Source organism: Papaver somniferum, chromosome 9, assembly GCF_003573695.1.
Source record: "Papaver somniferum cultivar HN1 chromosome 9, ASM357369v1, whole genome shotgun sequence".
NCBI lineage: Eukaryota > Viridiplantae > Streptophyta > Magnoliopsida > Ranunculales > Papaveraceae > Papaver > Papaver somniferum.
The window spans coordinates 44546377-44564663 of NC_039366.1; the positions used below are offsets into that span (position 1 = coordinate 44546377).

Here is an 18287-nt window from a genome sequence, read left to right on the forward strand (position 1 = left end):
CACATAACCATACAAATCAGTAGAAAATAAAACTCCTTCAAATTGATCTCGTCAGAGGAGATAATTTGAACCATCTAGTTTCATTGATACAAAGTTAGTGATATTCGTAAAAGGTAGAGATGTACCATTAACAACGGAATTCGACATTGCAGTGTTTGAAATCTGAAAATTGGGAAGACCAGATTGAATTGACGATGTGATTGTTGTTGTTATTATTGAGATTGCTGGTGTTGTTACGATTCTTGGTAGATTTTGTAGCTTGGGTATTGAATTTATTTCCAGATCTCAAAGTTACCATACAGAAACTCAAGAATCCTAAATTTGTTACCCAGATTGTAGATGAAAGCTGAAAATTGTTTGAGTGAAATTATTGAGCTTTGATGTTTGATATTAGTTAGATCGATAACCTAACTGATACCATGAGAATTCTGTATTTTGTTATTCAAGAATTGTTAAACACAGAAAGAAGATTGAGAAGTTGTATTCAAGAATGTATTACATGATTATTGTCTTACAAAGATTGATCTGTCTCAGACAGCTTTAATACAACAATTGTTACAAACTAACACTTTTGTCAGTTTCATAGAACTGACAATACACATGACTATATTCAACTGACTTTGACCATACAATAGTCAACTGATTTTGACAATACTTATTACAGCTTCCAAGCTCCCAAACAAACCCTTAGTCTTTGTCACTAAATCTAACTTCATCCTTGGTAGATCTCTATTCACAAACGGTCAAAAAATGCATAAATATTCATTTTCTGAGTGTGCAATGTTCTGAATTCTGATGGCATTTAGTGCGAAACTGTACTAAAGATTCTAATACGAGTGCCTGTCTGATTCAATGCAAAGAATGAGAGGAAATAGGGATGTTCGTGTAAAATAGGGTTGTTTGTTCCTTGTTAACTTCACAAACAAACAAAGTAAAATGTGTAATGATAGCTACATAAAGACTACTAGTTAATCACCGGTACGTTGCATTGTGGTGTCGTGTCTTCTCCCTTTAAATCAAATTTTTTTCTTCATAAACTTGTAGTAGTAAAGATTGTATGGTTTCCGTGATTTATGGTTGGATTCTCTTTGATTTGGTCTCGTGACATTTGAAAAAAAGGTCACGATTCTGCTGATGATGTAGCATCCCCAAGCTAGGTAGATAACGGAGTGATCATGCAATAGACTAGCTAAGTTTTTTCTTTATTAATTATAAAATTTGTAAAGTAATAAAACTATGAGCACTACAGACTACAGAGACATTGTTTAGTCCGTTTGAAAAAGGAATTAAAAGAGTGATTTAACGGTGCATTTCTATAGATTAATATACAGTATATTCTTTTCTTCTGGGTCAGGGGACGGTTAATGATCAAGGTATAAAAACGGGAAACAACAATTGATAATTGCGCCTTTAAAACCAGGAAGCCATTAGGATTTGTAAACCAGCCGCGGTTTGGATGTAAAACAAATTTTATATACAGACTGTTATATTTCCCAGCATTTAAGATTGAACAAAATCTGATAGGATTGTCATGTCTACAGTCTCTTCGCAGACAAGTCATTCACTGACCTTCTTTGTTTGATTTTACCAATTTGGTTCTCCAGGGTTAAACATAAACAGCTTTCCTGATCATCAAGAAAAACATAACCAAGAATTATTATTTCTTCACATTGTCCTTGTACTCCGGTGCTTGCAGTCCCTAATTTAGTGTTTAATTAAAGTAAAAAAATCATACGTGAAACAATATGATGATTGTACGTCATCGCCAGTAGTAGTATTTGCTTACCCAAGCTGCTGTATTATATTAACATAATACCACTTGGCCCACCTCTATAGCGAAATGTTTTTGAATTAGATAATGGGTCTTGACCATCTGATCAAAATAAACCTTTTATCCAGATGCGGGTCCCACTGGCGAAGAAGGTCGGAGTGTCCAACGGCGAGGGGCAAACTAGTCCGTTCCCCTTGTTCACGTGGCGGATGAAACATGGAACACGTAGATTAGGGCACCATGAAATAGTAGTAAGTGAGGCTGCCGGATGAATCGTGAGTGTAAGTCATGTTTGCCCGCGCTTAGGGTAAAGTTTATGTCAGGCAGTATTTTGAAAGTTCAAAATTAATTGGATTTCCAGAGAAAGAGAGAGAAGAAGAAGAAGTATCCATCAGACACCACCATTAATGTCCTCTGTTTTAGAAAGATCAGGAAATATCACACCTCTTTACTAGAAACTTTCTCTTTTCATCAAAATTTTTACATTTCTCTTTCTCTCTCCCTGTAAATTTCTTGCTAGCTTTAATTTTGGTTTTAGTTGTCTATATATATTGGAGATCCAAAAATAAATATATATTAGATTTCATCTTTCATCAATGTAATGAGCAATCTAGGTTTCCATGGTGAGAGGCGATATTACTGCTCCGAGATTTCCGATCTAGTTATTGTTTCTTGAAATTCTGATTGTGTAAATAAAGGTGAAGCTGAGAAAATGGATAGATTTCAACACAAGAGATCTTATGGAAGAGATAAACAACAACATTATCAATCATCAACTAAGGTCAGAAACTATTCTGATCCACCAGCTAACGTGATTTACACTCATAGACCTTCTTCTACAGGTGAGAATGTTTCTCAAGTTTTTTTTTTCTCTAACCTAATTTCTCTCTACTGTTTTGGTTGAATTTTGATGGAATTTTATGTATATTTTATTAATTGTGCTAAAGTAAGCTTGGTAAAGAAATTTCTAGTCATTGTGCTTTCCTTTATAGTGGTGTAAGCATGATTATGTTTATCGTGGTTGTAATGATGATTTACTATGTTGATTTTGTGCTTTTCATCATGTTTGTTTGCTTCATTTTCTCATTAAGCTGTTCAAAATCTCAGTTTAAATATGTAGTAGGAGTATTATTTTAGGTATTTGTATTTGTTTTGTTAGGTTATCTAAATTTTATTAATTAGACTTCTTGTAATGGGACCAATGCTAAAAAACAAAAAGAAATCAACTGGGACCTGTGTATTCTACTTTTAATAAATCCTAGGGGTTGGATACTTGTGTTTGATGAGATTGACTTATAATTTGTATTTCACTATTCATTTTAATGACCTAAAAGGTTCATTTCCAGGAAATTCTCAAATAAGAAGACATGTAGATGCTTTAGATGCGGTATCTGATACTGGTTCTTGCAGTAGCGGTCTAAGTGAGGACGATTCTGTAAGTTTGTTAGTGAGATTTGTATTTGTTTTTTTCATTTCCTTCTCTAATTAATAAAGGGGTGCAGAAATTGATTAGTATTGAGTTTTTGCAGAATTTGAATGTCTGGCATCTGATTTGATTTTGTTTGTTGTAGTTTGGGTTTGAGTTGAGACAGGGTTCTACTAGGAGGACTAGTGAAACACGGATAAAAAAACTAGTGGCAGAAGAGTTGGCAAAGGAAATGGATTCCAGACGACGTTCTCCCAGTGTTATTGCACGTCTGATGGGTCTTGATGTACCACCACCTGAGCAACCAACTCATAAACAAGAGAAAAAGTTTTCAGAGAGTTATCAAAGGAGAACTGCCGCTATTGGTTTTGTGGAGAAAAACTCATCACAAGATGCTAGGTCATTTAGGACCAATAATAGAGAGACACAGGAATTCAAGGATGTCTACGAAGTCTTTGAAACATCACAAGCTGTGAAGCATGGCAACTCTGGAGGTCCTAAGGAAACAACAAGCTCGATGGTAAGTGAGGCTAAGATGGAATACATAAGGCAGAAGTTCATGGATGTCAAACGTCTCTCTACTGACGAGAAACTTCAGCATTCAAAGGAATTTCATGATGCATTGGATGTCTTGGATTCTAATAAAGACGTTTTGCTGAAATTCTTGCAAGAACCAGATTCTCTGTTCACAAGACATCTCCATGATCTGCAAGGTATTCCTCCCCCTCCGCCATCAGGGCACATAACTGTTCTAAAGTCATCCAATGCCCACAAGTATGAGAAATGGAAACTAGAGAGAGAACAGTGGAGGGATGATACAAGTTATTGCAGAAAATCTCCACAAGATGGGGGTATTAGTCACTCACCAAATAAACATACTGTTCGCACTTCGAGCAAGGTGTACAAAGTTCGAGCTGAAAAAGGGAACGAAGTGTCCCTTCTCCCAACAAGGATTGTGGTTCTTAAGCCAAATGTTGGATCATTGCAAAAGCCATCACGACCTGTGCCGTTTCCAAATTCTCAGGAAGACCTTCAATCAGCTCATGGGAAACATAGAAGTTCCGGGAACAGGGCTGTAGAAGTGAGGGATCGGAGGCTCTCTTCTAGAGAAGTCGAAGTTTTGAAACATAGGGCTCATGGATCTCAGGAGATTGCAAAGGAGATCACAAGACAAATGAGGAACGGTGTCAGGAGCAGAAGCTCAACGAAAGTTGCGAGCTCTGGTCCTGGAGGATATGGTGGGGATTATAGCTCCTGCACAAGTTCGGTTAATGATTTCGTCGATGATTCTGATGTGAGGAATCGGAAAAGCAAATACAGTCCATCAACATCCTATTCAACCGAGTCATCTGTTTCCAGGGAGGCCAAGAAGCGAATCTCAGAAAGGTTGAAAATGACCAACAGTTCTCAGAAAGTGCGAAGACCTAGTAGGAGCAATACGCTGGGTGAAATGCTTGCTATGCCTGACAGAGAAACAAGGCCTGCAAATCAGGAAGATAACTCCGACAGATTGGCTTCAAATGACGGGGTTGCAAAATGGGGAACTCCTTTGGGTATCAGCAGTAGAGATGGTTGGAAGGATGAATATGCCAGAAGCCTCCCAAGATCGAGATCCCTTCCATCATCCTCTACGGTTTTAAGCCCGAGAAAAGTTATCAGAGATGGAGCATTTGGCAGTGATAGGTCTTCATTTACGAAAGGGGCTATAAATAGGGGATCAAATCAGTCGAGGAGGCCCGAATATGACCATCGAGAAGGGTTCTTCACCAAAAACAGCATAAGATCTGGGAGAAGAAGGTCTAATTCGTTTTCACATGCAGTTTTAGATTATATTCCTAACCTGCAAGAAGCTCATCTCAAACCAGATGAACTAAGGGCTAACGAAAAGAATGATCTGCTGGAAAGTACTTCTATTGCTCTTGCTCAATCTGACAGTGATCCAGATGTTACATCACCAATTACTATTGAGATTCCTTGTGACATGCCTGGGGATGCTGAGATGTGCTGGAACCAAGAAAGAAAAGATACTGAGATGTGCTACGAATCTCTTGCAACTCCTGAACCAAAAACCAGTGCCTCGTCATTGAAAGATGAAAACTCCGTGGAGACTGATCTAGATGTTCCAATTCACGAGGTTTGTTTTATTCTCTTTATTGTAGTCATGTTTCAGCAACCTATTGGAAATCACAGGAATATATATCCGCTAATAGCCTAATATAATTTTGATGTTAATGCTGAGTATTCATATCATGTAGTACGGTTCAGAATATATTATGTAGAGAACGCGAATGTTGTTTGCTTGTTTAGATGTGCTTCTTAGTTGTGCATGCTGGTTTGAATTGTTCGATTCATTGATTGGGTAGCATAAGAAGTTTTTTAGTATGCCAAGCTAGCTGTCGTTTGTACTAGCTTTATTGGGTTCTTGTTCATTTCATAGGTTAGTGCTTCCTACTGAAAGGGTCACTTATTAGTTTCGATCCATTTGGTTTTCAAAGTGCAAATTTAACTGAAGAGAAACCCAGCTTCTTAGATTGTGAGAAATCATTACTCTGCTTACGGTATTCTGGGTACCTTGACACTTGTGATGCATAATGAGTGCGGTTAATGGCTGCACTTGAGATGCAGTAGCTCTAAGAAGTACATCAAATTCTCGAAATTTTATTGACTGGAAAGTCATGGGTAATTCTTAATAACAAACGTAACAGGATCTGTTTTATACCTTCATTCCACTTTGGTCCTAAATTTTCCTGATGTGGTCTTTCCTGTTATTCTTCCCCTAGGGTACTTTAGACTCTCTTTTGCTTTGTTCGCCATGTTCATTTCTTAATCGACATTGCATATGGTGTCTGTTCGGAAAGAGGTTCGTTTCTTGACTAGGGAAAACATGGTTGGAGTAGAGAACGAAATAATGTTATCTTATTATTATTATTATTAAAACTTTTTTTTTTTTACACGTAACAGGATGTCTAAGGCTGATTCCTGTACCCTGTTTTTATTTCAAATTGACAAGTTTGTCTATTATATTTGTAGATGTTTTTTCTCTCGTATACAGAACTCAACGTTCTTTGTTGAACTTGTGTACTTGCATGTTTATTATATAGAACTACTAACCATTTCTACTGCCTCCTTGGTATACATGGGACCTAGTTTAGCGAGTGAGTATTCTATCAATTCTTGTTAAAGTAACATTGCTTGTTTTTTTCACTTATGGTGGATACCTCTTCTTATATGCCTCAAATAGATGCCAATTAATTTTGATGTACTTATCTTGCTAAGGTAACTTAATGTATTTCTTTTATCGTCTTTTGTGTCAGCAAACCTCTTTTTTTGTCTCATAGATGATAGATCTTGTTTTGTGATGCAACTGCCCAGCTGCATTGTATTGCCTTCTGTATGGTTGTATGAAATGAAACTTTTGAATAATTCCATTTACCCTTTTAATCAATTCGGCTGACTGAATTGTCAAATATCTCAGAAGTTCTCAACCGAAGAAGCCCCAGAGGAGTGCTTGCATTCCGCAACAAATCCTGTGACTGAATCAGAATCTCCTAGGTGCTCCAAAGAAGCCGAACAACCTAGTCCGGTTTCTATTCTTGAACCTGTGTTTGTAGATGAGGCCTCACCTGATTCGGATTGCTTCGGGAGTGTCAGTGCTGACCTCCAAGGTTAGTAAACTAAATACAGCTACTATTTCCTTTAACCATGTGATCTGAGCAACAATGTACACTTTTTTTCTTTGGTGTTTGTGTGCGTGTGTCTGTAGTATTAACGACAGACAGAATCTAGTTATAGCTTGCCGTCCCATTCAACAGATATGATAGTTCAAAAGGTGTTGGTCGTCAAAATGCACAGGGTACACCTATTATTTCTAGGTGTTTCTTAATGTCTTGGGCTCTCTGCAGGTCTCAGAATGCAACTACAACTTTTGAAGTTAGAATCTACTGAAGATGCTTACTCGGAAGATATGGAAATGGCTGTGTCAAGCGATGATGAAACTGGAGAAGGGTCTGTTTGTTTTTCAAATGAGAAAGGAGATCTAATAGAAAGGCTTAGTGGCGAAAATAGCAGGGACTTCTCCTATCTAATTGACGTGTTGGTTGACTCGCAATTTCTTGATTCAGACACCAATATGCAACTGACAACATGGTATGCTCCAGATTGTCCACTTAATTTATCTGCATTTGAAAATCTAGAAAAAAAGTACAATGGAGATGCAACAGAATGGCTAAGGTCAGAAAGGAGACTATTATTTGACAGAATAAACTCGGGATTGATTAAGATTCTTCAGCAACACGAAGACCCGCATCCATGGGTAAAAGCAACACGAAAAATAGGACGTGGGTTTAGAAAAGAACCACTTGAGGAAGAGCTGTGGAAGTTGTTGTTGGCTAGTGAGAGAGAGGAAGAGTCGGCAGAAAATGTGATGGTTATGGGCAAAGATATAAGGTGGTTGGAATTGGGAGATGAAATTGATGTGGTGGGCAGAGAAATAGAAAGATCTTTAATGGATGAATTGGTAGCAGAGTTTCTACTGAGTGTGTTAAAAAATTGAGTTTGGACTACCCAAATCTAGTTTTTTTGTATCGGGCATCAGATTATATATATACCAGTAAAATGTATCAAAAGTTTCAAACATTATATTTCGTTTACATCATGAAAATCCGATAGTAGTAAATAAATTGTAGCTTACTAAACAACTCAAACTGGAGACCTCCTTCACCTTCACAAACTGGCATTCGAGACATTCCTTCACATTCCTTCACAAACTGGCATTGGAGACATTCCTTCACATTCCTTCACAAACTGGCATTGGAGACATTCCTTCACCTTCAGTGTGGTAGATTGACGTGATAACCATCTACACCAGAAACCAACGGTTGAGTAATTTTTGTTGTTTGCTAATATAATAAAATGATCTCTCGCAAGTCCAACAATCAACTTTGCCGTTTCAGTTGCTCGTTCTAGTAATTTCCCAAGAAGTTGAAATTTTTTTTGGGTACATTAAAGAGGGGGATAGTTACTTCTGCTTAGTTGATGAAAGGATTTTGTTTTGTAGAACAAATTGACGGTGCAGTTGACAATGACCGAATAGGTCCTAAGAGATGATAAACCGCAGGATCTTAGATTGCCCCTCACGTGTAGCCTCGTTGGGTTTACCACGTGGACAATAAATCGGGTGACGCGGAGTAAAGGCGCGGTCAATGACTCGTCGCAAATAGCCTGCTCTGATATCATGTTAGAATACGGGCATCCAACTCAAAACCAATTGGCAATGAGTGGAGAGGTACGAAGAGATTATAAACCGCATGATCTTAGATTGCCCAACAATGTGGGATTAATAATCTCAACAGGTGCAAATAAAGGCTGGTCAATTCGGTGTCTGTACTTGTTGAGATGTTATTATTTATGTAAAGAATGTAGAGCTACGAAGCTTATAATTCTTTTGGTTGAAATGCAAGAGGTTGTTAAAATTAGTCCAGCATAGTATTTCTGTTTACGGCCTGCAGTTTATAAGCCTCGGACAACCCTAACTTTGCAAGAGCTTAGTTAGACCTATGGACTTCAATATGGTATGCAATTGTGACCCAATCAGGATGATGATGGTTTAAGAGATTTCGGCTCTGACAACGCAAATTGATGTTGTCAAATGTTCTTTTCAGGATGAAAACGAGGATTTTGAAGGGTTATTTCCCGTTTTGAAGGGCTTTAGATAGTTCTTGTCTGGATTTTTCTTTCCTTGGAAGGTTTAGAGTTACTCCTTTGCGGGCTTGTGTTATAGATGGTGTCCAAATAATGTTGCCCTGTTCGCGTAAAAAATAAATAAAATAAATAAAAATAAAAGGCTACACTGTATGGGGATATTGCTGTAACAGTGTTAAGCTTGGAATTTGGAGATTGTTGGAGCCTTGGTGTTTGAAGAATTAGATTGCAGATATGGCTGATATACACAAATTTTTATAATCCCTCCGTCCTAAATTAAGAGTTCGCTTTGACTTTGTCAAGATATTAAGAAAATCCTATAAAATATCATGACTAGCCCTTGACTAGTCTATTTAATGTTATATTATTACCAAAACTAAATTATTAGCTTAAATTTGATAGTATTAATATTTTAGGAAATATTTTAAGAAAATAAAAGCACATTTATATTGCTTTTATTATGGAATCCACAATTTAAGAAATATTTTTTTCCTCCATTTAATTTTGGTTTTCCACACTAAAACTTTAGAGTCTTTGGAATTTTTATTTGAGAGGGAAAAGAAATTGAAAATTGAAATTGTAGATTATTTCCTCTTTAGATATACTCGACCATGGAAATTTGAGATTTTGTCATAAATTTTTTTGATCCTTTCCCATGTATATAGCCATGTTAACCAGTACCCCTAATCAATTATTCCTCCTAAACCTGCAAATCTCTATATTTCTCGTCTCCATAAATGTTATGTACGAATAAGTAAAAGTTTTATTAGGAATTTTATAACTATCCATAAATGTTTTTATTTGAAAAAGGAATGTACCTATAAAAAGGGATGTACCTAAATAGAAATTAGGACAGATAAAAAAGGACAGAGAGTAATAAAAATGGTAAAATAAAGAAATTGGTTCAGGTTTCTAACTAACACAATATAAGAGAAAGGAGGATCCAAGATGCCAACTCCATTTCATCAGCTCCACCAATATTCCAGTATCTCTCTCTCAATATATATAAACACAGCCAAAACTTAAAATCATCATCTCGGAACCAAAAAAAAACCCTTAGAAAATCAATTACCACCTCAAAACTCCTTACTATTGAAGATGAAAACTCACAAGCCCATGTCCACAGCACTCAAAGCTGTAACTTGCTTTCTCTTGCTAACCATCACTTTCACTCCTGTTACCTTTGCTAGGATGATCTACGAAGTGGAACCACCAGCACCAACAGAGGCATTAGAGCCAATTGGTGCACATATGAACGAGGTGCCTTCGCTGGGAGCAACACCAACCGATGACCCAATGGAGACTCCCATTAATGGCGCACCTCTGGTAGAAACAGCAGCAACTGCAGTTCCGGTAGTGATACCCAGGGCCGTCTTACAGTATTTGGGTACCTTAGGCGACAAATAAAAATTGGGCCTTTTTTGGACTACCGAATAACCGATGCATTACACAAAAATATTTACCTGATAGCACAAAAGACGTACCTGATAACACATGATGATATGAGTATAATATTACCAAACATTTATCATTTTGTTCAAGAAGATACAATACTAGTAATGGACGTAAAGATCGACCTTTTCGCATTTACAGATGCGAACTCATTTATAATACTATCATAGTCAATACTACTTAGCATATCTGCTTCAATGGATAACATCGCTAGTCCGTTTAATCTTTCTTGAGACATCGTTGATCGAAGGTAGGATTTGATCAACTTTAACTTCGAAAAACTTCTTTCTGCAGATGCAACTGTAACAGGGATTGTCAATAAAATTCTATATGAAATAGACGCATTTGAATAGCAGCCACCCATATTTGTTAAGAAACTCAACACGTCAATAGCCTTTTTTGTTTCGTTAGGCAAAAAACTTCGCAAAACCTTCAACTCCGTATATAACTCATCCCCATTGATATCGAATTCCATTTCATAGCTTAGGTACTTTTCAAGTTTCACACAAGAATTCCGTAAGGTACTATCATCAAGAGACCTTAATTTTTCTATATTAAACAAAAATCCATAAGTTTCCTCGTATGCTTGAAATTGTTTAAACCTACGTTTGAGAGAAGAAATAGCCTGGTCCATTATAAAAATGAAGTATTCAATTCGGAAGGATTCCATACCTTGCAGTGGTGGTTGTACTTCCTCTATCTCATCGATTTCATCAAAGTGCTTTTTTCTTTTTCGTACTCGTACCTCATAAAAAATAGGCTCTATATTCATGGATGTTGCAAGTATTTTAGCTTCTTCCAATGCCCCCTCAAATCCATTCCTTCTGTAATCCTTAAAGAAAGAAACAAGATCTTTTAGTTTAGTAACGGCATCATCAAGATTCATATCTTCGGTTTGAAGTTTAATGCTCACTGAGTTAACCGCAAGTAGTGCTCTATGCCAAACAACCATACCAAGTATAATCTCAAAATTATCAATCTCTCGTGTCAATATGGAATAAGCAGTACCCCTTGTCTTCGCATCAAAATCAGCCGAAGTCGACAGCTCTATTAAGGCATCTCGTATTTCGGGAGCTTGAAATCGGATTGCTTTGATAGCTTCTATATGACTCTCCCACCGAGTATCTGATAATGGTTTAACCGTAAGACCTTTTACATGTTTCTTAAACACCGTCCAACGTTTTGTAGATCCTGAGAAGAAGTTATATATATGTTGCACCACTTGGAAAAAGGAGACTGCTCTAGGACATGAACTGGCCATATCACAAAGTGCAAGGTTAAGACTATGACAAGCACATGGCATATAAAAAGCTCGAGGATTTACCTTTAGTAGTCTCTTTTGCACCCCTTTATTCTTTCCGGTCATATTAGCTCCATTATCGTACCCTTGCCCTCTAACATTACGAATATCAAGGTTCAGGTTCTGCAAGAGCTCTTCCAGTTTATTAAAAAGTCCTCTTCCCGTCGAGTCGTCCACCTTTACAAATCCCAAAAAGTACTCCTCAACTTTGGTCGAAGACGTGGACACATCTACACATCTTATGACAAGAGACATTTGCTCTTCATTACTTATGTCCGGAGTACAATCAAGTATTACAGAAAAATACTTTGCTTCTTGAATTTTCTGAACAATTTTATCTTTCACATGACGTGCCAACAATGCGATTAATTCATTTTGGATTGAAGGACCAAGATAATGATGATAAACTTCATGGTTTTTAATACGTCGAAGATGTTCTTGCATTACCAAATCGAACTCGGCAATCATTTCAATAAAGCTTAAGAAATTACCGTTATTCGCTACACCAACCTTGTCGTTTGTTCCACGGAACGCCAAATTATTTTTAGCAAGGGTTCTAATAACAACAAAAATTCTTATCAATACTTGTTTCCAATATTCTTTCTCCCTCTTGATTTGTTCATGAATCTCCTTATCAATAGTTTCATTCTTGTGAAGTCTAATTTCCAATTCTTTCCATTTATGCATGGAAGTATAGTGCCTAGTAGATAACTCATGACGTGAAAGCTTAGCACCCATATTATGCCAATCTCTACTGCCGTTTGTATCCAGCTGATAATTGCGTCCACCTTGCTTGAATAATTTGCAACAAAAACAAAAAACTCGATCCAAAACATTTGAATATACTAACCATCTTCTATCTTCGGTTTCCCCATTACTCAAACGCCTTATGAAGTGGTGATGCTCAAAACATCTAGCTTCTGCACCTTTGGGAAAAATAAAATCAAGGTTATTTCTTCTGACAGGACCATGCTATACCAAAAGGTCTCTCAAGTTCTGGTTAATCTCTTTCCAGTTCCCTGGATCATGAATATTTATCGGTCCAAAATCTCTATTTTGAACCTCATCCAAGTCATCTTGCATATTGTCATCTTCACCTGCACTTAATTCTTGGTCACTTAGTTTTTCTTGCACATTTTCATCGTTTACCCTACCATTCAGCAAAACATCCTCTTCTAACATACTATTTACCAAGTTTTCATACTCCTCATCACTGTTAATATTTTCGGTTTTGTCTTCGCCGCTTTCATTGTCGCTTACTATATGTTGGTCCTGTTGGACGATTCTTGGTACCAAATATTTATTCATATCTCCGGTTTGAGACCTTTCTACGGCATCTTTTCTTTGTCGTATTACCGCTTTGGCATGACCACTTTTCTGCTTTCCAGTCATGGTTTTCGCCTTGTCGGCTTGGATTGCTTATATTACCTTGTACACAGATAAACAAATGAATTGTTTACCAAGGTGTCAGTACACATGAATACATGATAGAAGTATTAAAATTGGCAAAAGGCAAAATCCCACTTCATGTAAAAAAAGTACACTGCAGAGAATCCTAACAGGCTTAGCAATTTCCTAAATGCAAGATAAATTCATATCAAAATTCTAAATTTCTAATTAACAACACAATTCAAGATAAATTCATGTCAAAATTCTAATTAACGCCTAAACCCACGATTGTTAACTGTTGGTTGTTCCTTAACCTCCTTTTTACAATCAAAATTTATAAATACCCCAAATTTTGGTTCACAACTCTCAAACCCTAACAAAATTACTCAATCATTAATCATTCAAAATTCTAAATTTGCAAGAGTAAGTTAATATTACCTTATGAGACACAAATAGATCATAGATGATGGATGATGTTGGTTGTGAATTTTTTGATCGAGATGATAAGATCTGATTTAGTGTTTCTGAAAGATAAAGAAGAGGAAGGAAGTTGTGCCTGTTGTCCTCGACTCCTCGTGGAATTAAAGAATTTTTTTTTTTCCTTTGACGTATGTATAGGTAGTATGACCCAACCTTTTTGGGCCCCCTAGCAAATTGGGCCCTAGGCAGCTGCCTATACTGCCTTGTGTATAAGCCGGCTGACACTGATGTACCTCATTTGGTAACAGTACCAACTGCTGGTCCGACTTTAATTCCTACTGCATACCCTAAGCACCCGATGTCCTTCTACATGGACAACATACTTGGTGGCTCGAATCCTTCCACTCAAGCTGTGACTGGCGTTGCCAGCACCCAAATAATGAATGATCAAGTCCCATTGCCGAAGTCAAATAGAGCTGCTCCTCCAGTTAAAAGCGGTGTTCCTCTCAAAAACGCTAAGCTGGGCCCTATTCCACTCCATACCGTTCTTAATGGTACCACAGACAGTGCCCTACAGAACAATACCAAGAACATGGACAATGGCGGAGATGAGCTTCCATTTGGGAATAGGGCCCAGCTTAGCCTTGACAGGGTTATGTTTGGCACAAGGGGTGCACAACGGTCGGTTCGGATCGGTTTTCATCCCTAGGGCGACCATAGAACCATAAAGGTCGGTTTATTTTCTAGCTGCACCAAATACTAGTGAATTTTGAGATCCGTTCGGTTGTGAACCGTCCGATTCAGACTCGGTTCGGTACAGTTCGGACTCGGTTTTACCGATTTTCATGTAACCAGGTGGAGTTGGATTGGGTAATAATCTTTAAGCAAAATGAAAAATCTCTAAGTAAACTGATAATAATCCCAAGCAAATTGAAAGCAAACTAGAGTTATTAGACTGTTTTGATACTTCTGTAAGAAAAAATGAATGAATAAAGAATCAACGAATGATATCTAGCAGACTAAGGTTTTGTTCTTCAACTTATGTAAACTCCAATATGATAGATATTCTACAGGTTCTTCCAAGCAGCACCTGCAAGAAACAACAAGAAGAAAAATACATAAGTCTCCAGCCAGACGATATGAATTGTATATACTTAAGCAGATATACAAATATACACACATGACAAGACATTCAATGCAGTTCATATATTGCAGTCATTAATTTTTTTTAGTGAGTTTCTTATATCAGATTTTTCTATTTTTGTTGCATGTTAAATGATTTGTTTTTTGACTGATCAAGACAGAGAACGGATTTACTTGCTGCAAAATTTATGCACAATATATCTTCAGAAGATTGGAGCGCAAAGAAATTGAGTGTGGAAGTGAAAAGTTATATCTACAAACATGACCCCATCAAAAATTCTGGCAGTGAATTTTATGGAAGGTTACCTTTCTCAATATCTAGGTTTTCTGACATGAAATTTGGTTAATTTTATGCAAGGTTACCTTTCTGTGCTTGGCTGATCAAAAAAAAAGAAAAAAACTGCTTCCACGTGAATATTATTTTTTGTTCTTAGATGAATATTATATATTTATTTTTGATTTTGTTTCGTCGATTTTATAGTTTGAACACTGCTTCCGCATGATGCTTTATCAGTCTAGCATCTTTCATACTTGACTTGCCGGAAAAGTTCCAAACCTTGGTTTTTAATGCGTTTAACCAGCCCATCTCCAAAAGAAAATTTTCAGTATGCTAACTTTATGTTTTGCTTCTCATATAAGTTTTTGTGGTTGTATACCTTTACCCTACAAATCATGATAGAATGGAGATTATATCTTGGTTATGTAGATTATCTTCATGTGTTTTTTTTCTTGGTTTTCATATAGGTGTTACAGTGGAGAAGATGTGGTGTTGTCGCATGGGGGAGATTTATTTTATTGCTGCATTCTTTAAAATCAAAGTACTATTATGACATGGACTATATCCTCTTATCAAAAATCACTCTTTGTTTGCTTTGCGTTGCTTTGTCCGGACATTATAGTGGAAATGGTTCGTTGAAGTTTGAAGATGCCAATAGGGATTTTGTTGAAAGTAAATATATGCACCCGTTGGGTTCAATCTCTTGCTTAATTTTGAATGAATTGATTTCCCTTTCAAAGTATAAAAGCCTTTTTTTTGTTGTCGTGGTTGTCGTCTTTAACTTTTTTTTTTTATTCTTTTAGATGCGAACATATTAAGTTGCCGCAAAAAATGATAGATCCAGGACCAGGAATAAGTTCTTTATATTCGTATTTGAAGTTGAGTCTAATTATGTGAATTCATAGTGATGGGAGTATAAGAAAAGTAGCTTTCATGGGCGGAATTGCATTTCCATTGTACTGATTTTGTAAGCTTTAGTATCCATTTGTGCTGTTTGGAAATGTTATGGTTTTCAGTGAATGTTGAAGCCTAATACACTGGGTTAGTGATACTAAATTAATTATTATATTGCACTGTTGCTAAAATTTAAGCTTTGAGGGGATCACTTGGATCACCGTGAAGTGCAGGTTCTATTCCAAAGGCTTTTGGTTCAGTTCTGGGTACTAAAACATATGTTAACAACGTTATTTTTTGGTGCTTCTTTCATTTAATATTTTTGGGCTGCGTATTTATTCCTTTTAGTAGAAAGATGGAATAGCAACCAAGATAGGAAAAGGTAACACTGAAAACTGTTGATAGTTTTCAAGTAGCGGAAGAAGTGACAAGCTGCCATATATCCAAACTCAGCAACTTCCTCAGACCAACCAAATTGCCCAATGTGAGAATAACTCGAGGACTAGCTAAAGCATTCAAGCAGCGGAGGAAGTGACCTTAATTGTAAAAATCAAAGATTAGTATACATCGCCAAAGATTAGGACATGTCAAAAGTGCGGCCGAATCCTAGAGTCCTCCGCGCCAAAGGCGCACGAGAGGCCTGGGTGATACCCTAGTTTAAGTTGAGGAATGGAACAACCAACAGCAAAATACTCAACTGAGTATTTACACAACTAAAAGTGACATTTTCATACTCCAACAAACTTGTTCATATCTTACACCATGACACCAAATGATCCATGGGGAAATAATATGCCCAGTGAAAAACAAATTAAACATACCCATATAAGACATCATTCAAATATTCATATTGGCATGCATATAACAATCAAATGATCGATTGATTCAATTCTCTCCTCAATAACATGATCTCATATACCATACAGAGTAAAATCCACATCTTTTTTATTGATGTATAAAGCAAATTAGACAAAGTAGTGAAAGAAAAATCCACCCTCAAGAGATAATCCCGTTAATAAGAGTACCTCAATTGATGAAAGCAATCAAAAAAAATCCAAGCAAACCAAACCTCATTCAATAAGAGTATCTCAATTAATTAAAACAAAACAAAAAAAAAAGAAATCAAACTAAACAGTATACCCCATTAAATAGCAACAGTACCTTAATTAAAGAGAATCAATTAACAAATCGAAATCAATCAAACCCTACTAATAAAAATAAATCAACAAACTTTCAATTACCTGTAGACTCCATCTGATTATCAACAAATATCAGCAGCTACTGGAGATGATGGTGGCGATGACCGTGATGTAGCTAGGTGAACGTTGGAGTTGGTAAAGAAGATAAAAGGTTGAAAATGAGAAGAAAATGGAGTCGCCGCTTCGGAAACCCTAGTTTTGCTCTCAAGAGAAATGGGAGAATAAAGAAGAATAAACGAGATGTAGGGTTGGTGGCTGGACGAGAGTATTAATAGAAGTATTTATATGGAGGTATTATAGTTTTATTAACCATAGATCTTATTGATCGGTCGGTTTGGGTGAGGTCGGTCGGAAACAACATACAACCGAGTAGCACCGTAGACAGCTCGGGTTTAGAATACAACTACCGTTCAAGGACGTTTTGTACTTTGGGTTCGGTGTACTTCGGTCATTTTTTGATCGGGTCGGACGGTTTTGGCGGTTTGGTCGGGTCCGTGTGCACCCCTAATTATGTGTTTGATGTTGAACTTACAGGAGAGCTTGGTTCCGGTTTGGTTGGAAAGGCACAAGGATTTTATGTAGTGAGTTCCAAGGATGCTAGCGGCCTTACGATGATGTTCACCGCGGTTTTCAATAGTGAAAATTAAGCAGACACACTTAGCTTTTTCGGCGTTCGTAACACTGCAGTGTCGGAATCTCATTTAGCTATCATGGGTGGAACCGGAAAGTACACAAGTGCAAAAGGATTTGCTACTATTACAACAACCACCAGCACTAGCCATATCAGCCTTGCAGACGAAGCCAAATCCCTACTTCGATTCTCAGTTTTTCTTGCTTAGTTAGTAACATGTTGGAGGATTCTAGTCTATATGTTCCAAGTATGTTGGCCCAATATCGCATATTGGATAAGGAAGAGATGGATGCAGACTAGCATAATGTCGTGTCTGTTTCATATGTATCTCCGTACTTCATATGAATTACACTTTTTCCATTTCGACTAAATGAAAGACGAGCACGAATTTTCATCTCAGAGTTTGTATATGTCTCCCCGTACTCCAATTTGCAAGAGTACGGAGGTAATACAAATACTCACCGAGGAATATGGAAAGACTCTCGAGCTTGATCAGAAGACAAGTCGGTGAAAATCAAAATTTGGTGTGGCTTCTTGTTTAAGAAAAATTTGAATTTTGGACCAAGCTTCACATAACTGGGGGTTTTTCGAGGGCTGACTGAAAATAATTTGGGACTATTAATTTATACCCATCAATTAAGGTAGCTATGAGGTGTCTTTCTAGTTCTTCTAGAGTACACAACAC

The 18287-nt window shown here is 37.0% G+C and overlaps 2 protein-coding genes, 1 long non-coding RNA gene and 1 pseudogene across 3 annotated transcripts; 2 read left to right on the forward strand and 2 right to left on the reverse strand.

Annotated features, from left to right (window-relative positions):
* The first annotated feature begins 2075 nt into the window (after positions 1-2075).
* LOC113309468 lies at positions 2076-7872 on the forward strand. The gene is made up of 5 exons (XM_026557886.1): positions 2076-2613; positions 3118-3206; positions 3343-5331; positions 6673-6862; positions 7100-7872. Exons 1-5 carry the CDS (start codon positions 2484-2486, stop codon positions 7747-7749), a joined length of 3048 nt encoding a protein of 1015 aa, XP_026413671.1. The 5' UTR covers positions 2076-2483; the 3' UTR covers positions 7750-7872.
* A 2131-nt stretch (positions 7873-10003) lies between these two features.
* LOC113311897 (zinc finger MYM-type protein 1-like) lies at positions 10004-13728 on the reverse strand. Its single transcript, XM_026560688.1, has 5 exons — positions 13477-13728; positions 11022-13077; positions 10489-10898; positions 10361-10381; positions 10004-10093 (listed from the first exon to the last, which is right to left on the reverse strand). Exons 2-5 carry the CDS (start codon positions 12385-12387, stop codon positions 10004-10006), a joined length of 1887 nt encoding a protein of 628 aa, XP_026416473.1. The 5' UTR covers positions 12388-13077; positions 13477-13728.
* LOC113311898 lies at positions 13539-17810 on the forward strand (annotated as a pseudogene).
* On the reverse strand, positions 16066-17207 carry LOC113309474. The gene is made up of 2 exons (XR_003340617.1): positions 17014-17207; positions 16066-16308 (listed from the first exon to the last, which is right to left on the reverse strand). It is a non-coding gene; the product is annotated as an uncharacterized LOC113309474 (long non-coding RNA).
* Positions 17811-18287: the final 477 nt, after the last annotated feature.